General features: G+C 41.3%; 1 protein-coding gene across 3 annotated transcripts in view; it reads left to right on the top strand.

Moving 5' to 3' along the window:
- Nucleotides 1-12137, top strand: part of AFF2 (ALF transcription elongation factor 2) — a 339134-nt gene that overhangs the window by 293219 nt on the left and 33778 nt on the right. For 2 of the 3 annotated variants that reach the window (XM_083876554.1, XM_083876556.1), the window contains exons 10-13: nt 1814-1976; nt 2495-3514; nt 5596-5720; nt 11787-12021. In XM_083876554.1, the coding sequence (XP_083732680.1) occupies nt 1814-1976; nt 2495-3514; nt 5596-5720; nt 11787-12021 (1543 nt within the window). The remainder of the gene's footprint in view (nt 1-1813; nt 1977-2494; nt 3515-5595; nt 5721-11786; nt 12022-12137) is intronic. The other variant, XM_083876555.1, reaches the window with a different exon arrangement.

Here is a 12137-nt window from a genome sequence, read left to right as displayed (position 1 = left end):
AAAAAAAAAAAAAAAAAAAAAAAAAAAAAAAAAAAAGTGTATGGGCTTAATGAGCAACAAAGTTAGTGATCTGTAGCAATTACCCAAGTGACTAATTTTGTTTCATTAATGCACCCTAAAGCACCAAGCTGTTTTGTCAATGGGCACTGCAGGGCCATTGCAAGGCTCAAAGAGACAGTTTTGTTACCAACCACCGTGCGAGCGATAGGTTTTACCAACAAGGAGGGAGAGAAAGTAGCTCAGTGCAAGGAGAAAATTAAAGTCCATCTATTATTGTCACAGGAGCCAATGGCAGTGCTTGTAAAGATTCTAACAGAGGCAGGGTCACACATCAGTTTGTCCTGGCTTTTCATTTTTGGGGATTTTTTTCTTCTGGCTTTTCCAGTTTCTTGGTTAGTGTGGTTTTTTTTAGAGGGCATCTTAATGCACAGAGCAACTTGGTTTGGAAAGGGGAGGAAAGCGTCTACCTGTAGCCTGGGTTTGTGCCTAAGATGTTTTGGTTTTCTGAAATTCCTGTCCCAAGGAATTTTCTGTAAACAAGAAAAGTGTTTTGGTAACTATAATTTGGTTTTTCGTTTTTTCTCTAGGAGGGACTTCTTGATGTCCCTCTGGTCTGACCAATGTGATTAAAGAAGTTTGTCTTCTTGTCACCAATCAAATTGGTCTGTGTAGAATAGTATAAAAAAAGAAACACATCCCAAGAATAAAATAGTCACTATCAGCCTTCTGAAATCAAAGTCTTTGTGTCATTGTAGTGTACAACAGCATCATGCACCTAGCTTAGTTGAAGCCTTCTTGCAGGAAAATGGAAAAACAGATAAAAACAGAGGCAAAGCTGTATTATACCTCGTAGGCATCTCTGGATCACTCAATATGGGACACACACAGTGTATGATATATTAAGGTGAAGTATTGAATATCCATAAAGGTGTACTAGCAAATGGTGTCAATTTTCAAACACTTTGCTTTGTCAGCTTCACAAATTTAAAATCAATCATCAAAAAGTCCCTGTATAGATCAGCTGAAGAGACATGTAACCTTATGGTTATCTCCCTGACAAAAAAGTTGAAATTAAAGATGAGTTTATAAAGACTCAGACTGGCAGAATTGTGTAGTGCTAAAAGCTGGGGTCATCCGACCTCTCAGATTAGAAACAAATGCTGAGAAGAAACAATGACACACAGTGCACTGCTAATAAATACATCTTGGAGGACAGTTGAACACAGAGAAAAATAGATTTCACAGGGAAGCTTATTTTCAGCATGAATGCTATTTTCTCACTGCATTATCATAAATATGAGAGGGAAAAAAGCTATAAATAAAAAATTCTCGGGCACTCCCTGGAGACTTGTCAAAAGTACGTAGGTTTTGTACACTGCAGTGTAAAAGTATTCATTAAAATTAATTTTTAAAATGTCCTGTCCAATATAAGTTGCCTGATGTCCTTCCTTTGATCATAAATTATAAATGAACTGGCAAAAAAATGAAGAAACCGTGATTCCACAAATGAATTATTTAAGTGTGATTGTTAGTTTTTGCAATCATCAGCCTAATAAGCTGGGGCTTGTGACACTGAAGCGTTTCTCACTGGAGGGTGATGATGATGGTAGTGTATTAACATAATCAATGTGTCCCGTGAGTCACTAACCAGCTCCTCTGGTGGCTCCATGGTGGCACAGCCCCTGGGTTGCCCCTGGAGCTGTGGGTCTGCGCTGCAGGTCAGGGAGGTGACACTGAGGACACTTGAGGTGAATGGGCTTCACTGGCTTGCAGACAGCCAGGAGCACACTAAGGGAGGCTCTTGTCCTCACAGCAACCTGTCAGTGCCAGTGGCACACGCCACAGGCTTGGCCCACTCCAGCGGCGGCTCCGGCAGCTCCAGCGAGTCCGAGAGCAGCTCCGAGTCCGACTCCGACAGCGAGAGCAGCTCCAGTGACAGCGAGTGCAACGAGGAGTCCCGCAGTGCCACACCAGAGGTGAGGCCCCTCTCTGCTCTCCCCTGAGGGGGAGTGTGAAGAGGAGCAAAGCCCCGCTCCCTGTTAGGGGCATTCTGGAGTTCTGTGCTGTTTGACGCTGTTGGCTCCTTTTCCCTTTGCCGTTTGACACAAGTGACCCACATACTCATCCTAGCTTTTGGACGAATCTTTCTGGCCTATATTTGACTCGCTTTAAAGGAATATTTAGATTTTTGCCAGTAGCTAGAGAAGATTTTATTGACACAGTATTCAGCTGGGACTAAGGAAAGGCAACATGACAAAACTATCTCTTTGGGGACTAGCTAAACTTTTTAGTTGTATTAAATTTCTCCAGGGCCACATTGTAAAGCAGATAAGGAAGCCTAATTAACCATAAATACTCCATAAATACTCCCATAAAACTAGCAGTCACCACTAGTTGACTGAAATAAAAGGCTACATTAAAAAAAAGTTCTCTTTTAAAGGCAACAGCACTGCTTCTGTCTGAGATTTGTTCCTTGTCATCCTTCAATCTGCAGCCCGAACCCCCCTCGACAAACAAATGGCAGCTGGACAAGTGGCTAAATAAGGTGAACCCCCACAACAAGACCATCATCAACAATCAAAATGAGCCTCACAGCGAGAGCAGCTCCCAGGCCCAGAGCAGCCAGCAGGCTGAAGGGCCAAACAAAGGGAAGCTCAACAGCAGCCTGCCCCCGACCGATTCCAAAGACCGGGCGATCCTTAGTCCCATCCGAGAGAAAGCCAAACCACGGGTTGCCCAGAAAACCCCAGAGGCAAAAAGCTCCAAGCAGAAGTCACCAGCTCATAATGAGCCAACTTCACAAAGGACTACTGGGAAAAAGCAACCCAAAAAGGTAGAAAGGACTTCCAGTGTAGAAGAGTATAACTGGCCCAAACCAAATAATACCAGCAACACTCCCAAAGAAAAAGACACACAGGAACCCCCCGAGCAGCCAAAGGTTCGAACTAAAGCAGCAGTTGGGAAGACAGCTCCAAGGAAAGAGCCACGAACTAGCACAGGCCTCACCTCGGAGAAGAAAAAGTACAGAGGCCCCAGCAAAATTGTCCCAAAGTCCCGGGAGTTCATTGAAACTGATTCATCCACTTCTGACTCCAACACAGACCAGGAGGAGAGCTTGCAGGCCAAGGTGCTGCCAGCCTGCACTGGCTCTGGCAGTGGTGTCAAAGTGAAGGACTCTGGCAGTAACATCCTCAGCGTAAGTAGCTTAACCAGCAATGGCAGCAACACTTCCATTGACCAGACCAGCAACGACCTGGAGGAGCAGCTCTTCTCTCCTATCCCAATCGTACAAAATGAACTTCTGTCCCCACTGAGAGAATACGAAGAGCTCAAATCTCTGTGGGTGAAAATAGACCTTAGTTTACTCTCTAGGATACCCGGACAGGAAACTTTTGAGACCGCGTCTGTGAAAAGTGAACCCAGAGAGGCAAATGTGAAACACAGGCGACCATCTCGAGAGTCCCCTACCCCAGCAGCGGAAAAACCCTCCACAAAATCCAAAAGGAAACACAAGGTAAGGGATTTTCATTGTTCAAAGGAAAACACTTGTGTTTCTGGAGCACCCTGGAGGTCAGGACCAGAGGCAGGGATTCCTCTCTGCACCTGCAGCTGGGCTGTGGGGAGGCAGCGCAACACTGAGGCTTTATTGGTTTTACAAAGGACAGACATTTACAAGTGCACTCCAAATTAACATCAGGAACTAGTAAAAAGCAAACCCCAGCTGACAAAATCAATAAACAATGTATTTTTTGAGATTTTTCTTACAAGCTTTTTCTCTGTACTTGCTGACTTACCTGTTAGTTTCCAGTGTTCTGTAACCTGCAGAAAGTGATGATTTCATATTAGAACAGTTTCAGACACACTCAAAAAAGTGACTTCTGTTTGGTTATTGTCTGCAGAATTAAGGTGTTTTCACCACTGGTTTAAACAGGCTTCATCAAAGTCATTGAAATGGTGCTTGCTTATGCTCCTGGTGAATTTAGTTTTTATATTGTTTCGTGGTATGAACAAATATGATTCATAGAAATATAATTTTCTTAACTAGCTGCTTTCTCTACACAGCTACCTGAAAAAAAAAACAAATATATTTTGACTGAAGGCATCATGTTTTATTATGTGTTTTATGTTATTTAAGCCCAAGGGTATCCTACCTTGTGGGATATGACACTGCACTTCAAACTAAATGTGTTTTCAGAAAAGAAACTGAGGGTTTATATCCTAAATGAATTTTTGTAGTCAGTTTTTCCAACTGAAACGCTTGTACTCTGGTCTACCTGCGAAAAGTCATCAGAGTGTATTTTTTATACCCCAGATTTTATAAAACATTGTGATAGGACTTCAGCTGTCTGTTTCAGTGGACTTCTTGAAATCCTAAATTTGAAGAGTCCATGCAAGACAAAGACAGACCATACCAGGCAGACACAGGGTCTACACCCCTGCCTAAATGAGTCACTGCACTGGCTCCTTCTCTGTTGAGTTAAGTGAAAATAATCACATGAGTAAACTCAGCAGGTTTTTATTCAATTTATATCCTGGCTGCACACTACTGAGATACAAGAAGGAAGGAGAAAAAAAGAGGAGAGGGATGTATAAATGTCCATACTTATGTATGTCTAAGTATACCAGGGTGCATATTAATTATACCAAAAATAATTCTTGCTGGGTGCCTTAGTGGAGTTTCTATACTATGGAGAAAGAGTCTTGACTAAAACATTAGTCTCAGCAACTAAAGTCAGGGCTGCAAGGGGAGAAAAAAAAAATAAGGGCGGGGGGGGGGGTGTGTTTATATGAAAGTTGAAACCTCCTCATCTCCTTAACAGAGGATTTGAATCAGAAAGTAACAAAATGAAGAATCTTGCTCTGGCCTCCAGCTAACTTAAGCTGGACTCTGAATCAGCCCCTTCAGTTGTAATGTGATTGTTCACTGCTACCCAAGGGGAAACAAGCCAATTAGGATGACTTAAGGGTATACCAAGAGTTAAAGCAGGGTAGGGAGAGACTAATTTGTGTTTCTAAACCATGCTATTAAAATATTTATTTTAGCCATCTACTAGTGGGCTCAAAGACTGATATGAAGGTTGCAGTGACAGAGCAATAATCAGCTTTGCTTGTATCATCCTAGTTTAGACACAAAAGTCATGCATCAGGGAGTCTTCCAAAGCAAATTTTAAAAGAGCTATTGCTGTTAATGACTGCCCCAGCTCAGTCCTCTACTCCTGGTCCTGTGAGGAATACTTACTCAGAGAAGTTTTCCCATCAACTTCTATTAGGTCATTGAGTAAAAGCTATTTACTTGAATAAGGTTTGGTGTGCTATCAAGCCATTGCATCTAAATTATTAATTAAATTCCAGTGCACTACAGAAGATAACTTTAGCACAAGAGACACTTTGCTTCCTAATTATGTCACTTGTTATATAACTTCATGCCATGTGTTTGGAGCACGTTTAGCCCTGATTTCAGGTGACTTTCACTTCTCTTAGACCAGTAGTTTAACTGCTGCTAAAAAATACACTGAGATGCCATAGGTCCTCTGGATGGCCAGTGAAGTTGTGTATAAATGTTGGGTCTTTTATGCTCTTCTATTTTTGTTAAAGCAGACAGAAAGCCTGGAAACCTTTGTTGAAAGCAAGAAGCAGCGCCTGGAGGACCCCCCAGCTTCCTGTCTGCTCCCACCTTGTATCTCTCCAATACCCAACCACAGAATAACCAGCACTAAAGAGTAAGTGGATTTTTGACATCACATTCTGGAGGGTTTTCGCTGAACTTCTCTGTAAATATCTTTGCTGTAGAGTGTCAGCACAAGTGACACAGCATTGGTGTTCCCATCCATGAGGAAGGGAATCCACGTGGGTTTGGATGAGATTCATTTCTCCTTCTGATGGCCTGCAGGACTTCAACCTCCTTTCAATGTTCTTTCTTGCCTCTATTACCTTTAACCTCTGTGAACAGAATCTGCTAAAAGTGGGATTTGTTTGATTGCCTGGAATTAATTTTTTAAAATCTTTTCTGTAAGAGACAGTTCCCAGTTTTATTGAACAAAATAGTGAAATTGCCTTTTTGTTTTACCTGTGTGGGCAGCAATGCCAGGGGTGACCATCCCAGGTGTCTCAGATGTGTGCTTTGTGTCTCAGCAGACACACCATCCAATAGTTTGTGCCTTTCAGAGTGTCTTTCAGATGTGGCTATAATGCTTGAGCAAACAGGTGACACATAAATAATGATTCTGATTATAGAAGCCACAAGGTTAACATTCTATAAATAGCCAAAGAGTCCAGTTCCCTTCTGTTACCAATTTTGTGCCTTCATGTGTCTGAGATGAGGTCCTTCTTTCTGCTTTGCACTGGGATAAGCAAAGAATCAAAATCACAGTGTGCTTCTGAAAACAATTTGAGGATAATATAGCTAAAATTAGATTAAGTTCAAAAATAAGTTATGAAATAGCACACTAATTTCAAAATCCTTTAAGAAGGTTGAGCATAATTTTATTTATTTTGGTGTCAGTATGGAGTAACTTCAGTCTGTGAATTACCCCCTCATTCAGCCACTGAGAAAATCAGAGCTGGAGTCTGAAAAAGGATGATGAGTTGAACGTTCCAGTGGGACCTGTAACATGCTGCACATTTGATAAACATCATGATGGGTGTTACCTGATTGCCATTGCTAGAAATACAATGAGCAGAGATACATTGCAGAGGGAATCAAGGATTATCTATCCCCAACACCTCCACAATCCATTAAAAAAAATCTTTCTGTTCTTGGCCCTAAGGATCCACCCCCAACCTGATGTTTCTTAATTTGAGCTTGTTTTCCAGGTCGTTAATTTGATTCCTCAGAGCTTTCAACTCTTTGGTATTCTCTCTTAATACATAATTGTGTCCATCCATAGTTATTTCCATGTGCTAGCTTTTTTCTCTCATCTACCTGAAATTCTGAAACAAAATTTTCTGACTTCTTTCCCACCTCAGTGAGACCTGGATCACATTGCATTTTGCATTTGTTACCTGTGTTTTCTAATTTTGCTTGCAGAAAATGCAATACTTTTTTGATTCAGCTTTTCAGTTCAGATTTTCAACTCCCAGAGACATGGAAGTGAATATAGATCATTGCATCTCCCAAAAGATCAGGGAGATGGATAAACTGTGTGAAGACAATTTCCTAGAAATTTAAACGTTCATTTTTAAGCAGTCAGGAGTGATTCTATTCTCCAGAGGGTTAAGTAAATTTTTAAGGGGAGGGAGAAGAAAGTCCACTGTTCAATGCCATGGGGGGAAAATAACACTTCAGGGGTAAAAGGTTGAAAGACAGGCTTTGCCATTTGGTCTTTTATTCCCAAAACTTCCAAGTTTTCTTTTAGAACTCTATATAAGGAATTTGAGAACTGAGGGTGAGTCAGCTACAGGTGTGATGGTGATCTTCATCCCTTAAGGAGGTGTTAATTCCCATGGTGGATGTTGTCACTTAGTAGGAAACCTAGGTCTCCCCTATTAGAACTTGATCCCTGTGCCAATAAGCCAAGTTCCCCAAGGCAGACCTGAGATTTTTATTAGGCTTTTTTTAAAGGTACAAGAGTGTTTTGACAGAAAGACCACGATCTGGGCCAAAATTTGGAGGCATTCAGGAGTCTGGAGCTAGCAGCAAAAGACAGGTCACACCTGTGCCTTCACAGCTCCCATTGTCTGCCTTGCTGGGGTTTAGGCACTTTGGACACATTTCTCTATAATCTTCCCCTAAATACATGGGCTCAATAAAGCAAGAAAATATGCACAATTAATATTTAAAGGGTCACGTGTGTAATAATGTCAATTATATGCCTAATTTCCACAAATTTCTTTGACTACATGTACAATTTGAGTTTAGAAATTTCAGCTGGTCACTTGTGAACTTAAAAGGCATTTGCACAACCAGAGAGCAGGTTTGTATTATGTAGTCATTGCATGAACCATAATTACCTCTCTGTTCCTTCCCTCACGTACTCAGGAGCTGATGCCTTTTCCAAAATCTGACCTGACACTTAAAATATACTGTTCTAACTATTGCCACAGTGTTTTCTTTATTTCTGATACTTACAGTAAATGAAGGAATAGGTGCTTCAGTGATTTAATTCAGCTTCTGTGAAGCTGAATTTTTGTCAGGCCAGCTGTCTGCTTTGCAGCAGAGGATTGCTTATTTATATTTAGTTCCTTGGCAGAGAAATTTTAATTTAATTGTATGTGCTGCTGAATCCCACTGATATATGTTTGGTAGACCAGTCCAGACAGAGCCCTACTCACCAATATTTGGCTTTTTGTAGCAGCACAGGGAATTATTTGCTGATGCAAACTCTGAGTCCAACTGGACTCATACCAGTGAAACATGTACACAATCTTGCAGGCATGCTGGAAATCTGTCTGAGGCAAGCACTTCTGAATTGCTTTTTTTCAAAATTTCCTGTTCTCTTTTGTTTGACCTTCAGTTGGAGATGCACCTATACTTTGGCAGTACATATTAGTCAATCTCTTGGGTAGCCACAGCAGCATTCACTGGGGTTCCTCCATGCCACCGGCAGCATTCCCGTCTGACTGTTTTACACCATAACGACACAGACTCCAAACTTCAGAAGGCTGGCAATGACTCCTCTATTTTTGGGATGTGTCTCCCTTTTATACTATTTCACAAAATTTGATTGGTGACACAAAGACAAACCTCTTCACTCCCATTGGTCAGAGCAGAGGGACATCAAAAGAAGTCCCTCCTAGGAACAGGAATGAATAACAAAGGTACAGTTATAAAAACATTTCTTTTGTTTACAGAAAATTCCCTGGGAAAAGAATTTCAGAAAACCAAAACACCTCAGGCAGGAAACCAGGGCTACACCCATCTATGACAATGATTGCAGCTCCATTCAGGTGCTGCCATGTGGTCCAGGCTAATGTGGCAGTGACCTTTCCCTGTAAAACTCCTGCAGAAATGCAGATACACCATCAGTGTGCAGCATTTCATGGTGGGCCAGGGAAGTGGAGAAAAAGCCAAGTGCCTGGTATAGACTTTGCCTCACTAACAGGCCAGAAATACCACTGCATACCACGAGGAGTGGATAAAGAAAGGGCAAAGAAAGGCAGCTGGAAACATGAGAGTAGCTGGAAATTCTCCCTTCTTCATGCAATGACCCCTTGTTGCCTGTTTGCTTCCCTGCTTTCTGCTCTAAAAGAAACCAGGCTGGGAAAAAAAAAAAAAAAAAAAAAAAAAAAAAAGCAGATGGGGAACCTTCCCCTTCTTTGATAATTGGCCTTTTTTCGAGACACAAAAGATTAAACCCTGCAGCCACAAGACCATCAGTTCTGCTTGTAGTTTTTCCATGCACTTTTATTGTGTTTCTCCCTAGATTTTAAATATATTTTAACTAACAATTATGTCAGCAAATTAAACCATTGAGTCTCAGTAATTATTGCAATAAATTCATTCAAAATTAGCGATTCCTGCAATCAAAGACCAGTTTCTTAGGCCATTAACAGCCCAAAGCAAAGTGACAATCTGGTTAACTGCTGGTAACAACCTATTTCATGGAGGTTATTGTTAACATAAATGCTTTAGTGTAAATCTGAGGGAGGTAACATTGCTAAATAAATTATCAGCTTAATTTCTGCAAAAACTTATAGGATTAAGTGGGCAACGGGAATAAAATAAAATAAAATAAAATAAAATAAAATAAAATAAAATAACCCAGACAATTAAAACTGTATTGTTGGGGGGACAGAGTTAAATGTAAGTTATGTGGAAAAAATATCCTCTAGTGCTTTTTGTTTTGTGGTTAATTCTTCCAACCCACAGGGTGATTCATGTGCCAGAGTTGAGCAGCTTCATCTGTCCCTTGGTTTGCCCCATGTTATATCTGAGCCCACAGATGAAGTGAACTTGTGAAGTTTTAAACAGTGAAGAGCTCCAAACTCCTCCTTGCACAGTGGCACAGAAATACACTTTTGCTCTGTGTATTCACCCCCTATGAGTGCAAGTTCAGGATTCTCTGTGTGGGGCATGTGCTGGGGAGGCAGGCAGCGGGTTTGGGTTCTGCTCCTGGCTGTTCCTGTGGGTTCACTGTGTCTTCTTTGCTGCTGTACAGTCCAAGAACACGTGTATGCTTTGTCAGGGCAGTGCTCACCCTCCTCTGGAAAACTTCCCTCCGGGAAAAAGTTCTGAGTGTTGTGAGCTGTTACTGTGGTAACTTGTCTGAGTTCCAAAAGGCCCTCTGGGGGTCAGAAAGTGAACAGATGGAGCTTGGAGTGAGAACTTTCCGGAGGACACATTGCAGGACCACATGTGTATAAAATCAGTCTCCTCGAAGGACTGCAGGTCTATTCCAACGTGGTTGTTTGCCTTTGATCTTCTTCAACCCATGTGTTTTCCAAGCAGGACAGCATCCATCCCAGCAAAGCAATATGAATTTGAGCTTGTTTTATTTCTTCGGTCTGAAGATCTTTAATACCAGAGGGTTTCAAATAAGATATTTTTAACTCTGCTTCAGTTGAATTAAAGTAGTTTTGGGTAGAGGAGCTATAAAACATGAGGCGATTGTTTGATTTCACTCTGGGGTTTCACAGATAAGGCTAAAACATTTCTGAATCACCAAAGGTCTCAAGCAGGGCAGTGACCAAGGTGTAGATATTGATACTGTCAGTGAAACTGCAGAAGAGGCCAGACTGAAATAAGAGAGAGCCCCTAAATGAGAAGTGAGGAAACCTGGGTCACCCTCTCCTCTTTCCCAGGTTACTTTGAGGCAAAGTAGATCAATAATTCCTGACACTGACTGAAAGTGGGAACAAAACATAAATTCTTGTTGACTCAATTTGTTATTGAAATTTTAGTCAATAATCATGGAAAGTAAATGATCATGTAGTGCAATATTAGATGTCTAACAAAATATTAAAATTCAGGTTATCTTCATTGACTGAGCTGGGACAGTACCTGAAATAAAAATCTATGAGTAGATTAACATGTTAAGCAGTCAGTGAGGTGTTGGGTTTGGGTTTTTCTATTTTGATGAATTTGAGTGGTGAAAGGTTTTTTTCCTGGTTTTACTGTGCATTTACAGCTGCCATTGCCAGCCAGCTAACAATTTCTGTACATAAAACAGACAATAGATTATCATGTTACTTGAGCTTTCATGTCAAAACCGCATTCATTTTCTGAATCACGTTCAATTCATCAACCAATATTTGCTCAAGGGCTTTTGCCAGCTACAATGTATCATTTTAATATAGTGTTGAACATTGGTTTTATTCTAGAGGTTAAATAATTATTATCTTGTTATTGTTATGGTTATCATTTTGTAGTTGTTATAAATTCTATTTTTGGTTCATATGCTGCCACGTGCTGTTTGTGGTTTTTTTGCAAAGGTTGCTTTATGTGATCCCTAATCTACCTCTTAAAAAGATGCTTAATGTTAAACACATAAATAGTCATACTTGATGTCAAAGGAACTAACCCCGTGCATAAAACTTTCCAGCACTTTGCTGAGTCAGAACCTCTATGACCTCTCAAATGAAGACTGACTCAAATTAGCATTTAAATTGGGTGCAATTTGTACTAATGCACTGCAAGTTGTCCTCCAAAGCAGAAGGTTTCTGCAGTCATTGAAAAGGCAAAGGCAGCTCTCAGTTTGCCCTCACCACGGAGGGCACGGGGCTGCAGGACACATTGGAGGGCAGAGCTGGCTTCTCAGTAAATAAAATGTAAATAAAATGTAGAGTTTCATGATGTGGAGAATTAACCAATATTCTTGAAGTGCAGCCTTTTTTTCTCTGTGTCCCAGGAGCAGCAGCAGCTCAGTGAAGAAGGTGACAAAGAAAAGAGAAGAGAAGCTGTTCCCTCCTCCCCTGTCCCCCCTCCTGGATGACCCCGTGCACCGGCGGCACAGCAGCGACAGCAGCTCCTTCAGCCAGGAGCCCCCTGTCCCCAACACCTCACAGACCAGCAGCTCCTCCTCCTCTGCTTCTAAACACAGAAAGAACGAAAATAAATCTGCTTCTAACCCCAAAGGAATCTGTGTAAGTAACCAGCCTCAGTTGGTGGCAGCGAACGAGATAAAATTAAATTAATTCAGCTTGATTCTGTTGGATTCCCCCCCCCCCCAGGATGTATTTCTAAATGCTTATGTAGCCCC

This window comes from Zosterops lateralis, assembly GCF_965231275.1.
Source record: "Zosterops lateralis genome assembly, chromosome: 21".
Lineage (NCBI taxonomy): Eukaryota > Metazoa > Chordata > Aves > Passeriformes > Zosteropidae > Zosterops > Zosterops lateralis.
This window is presented reverse-complemented; position numbering and strand designations above follow the sequence as displayed.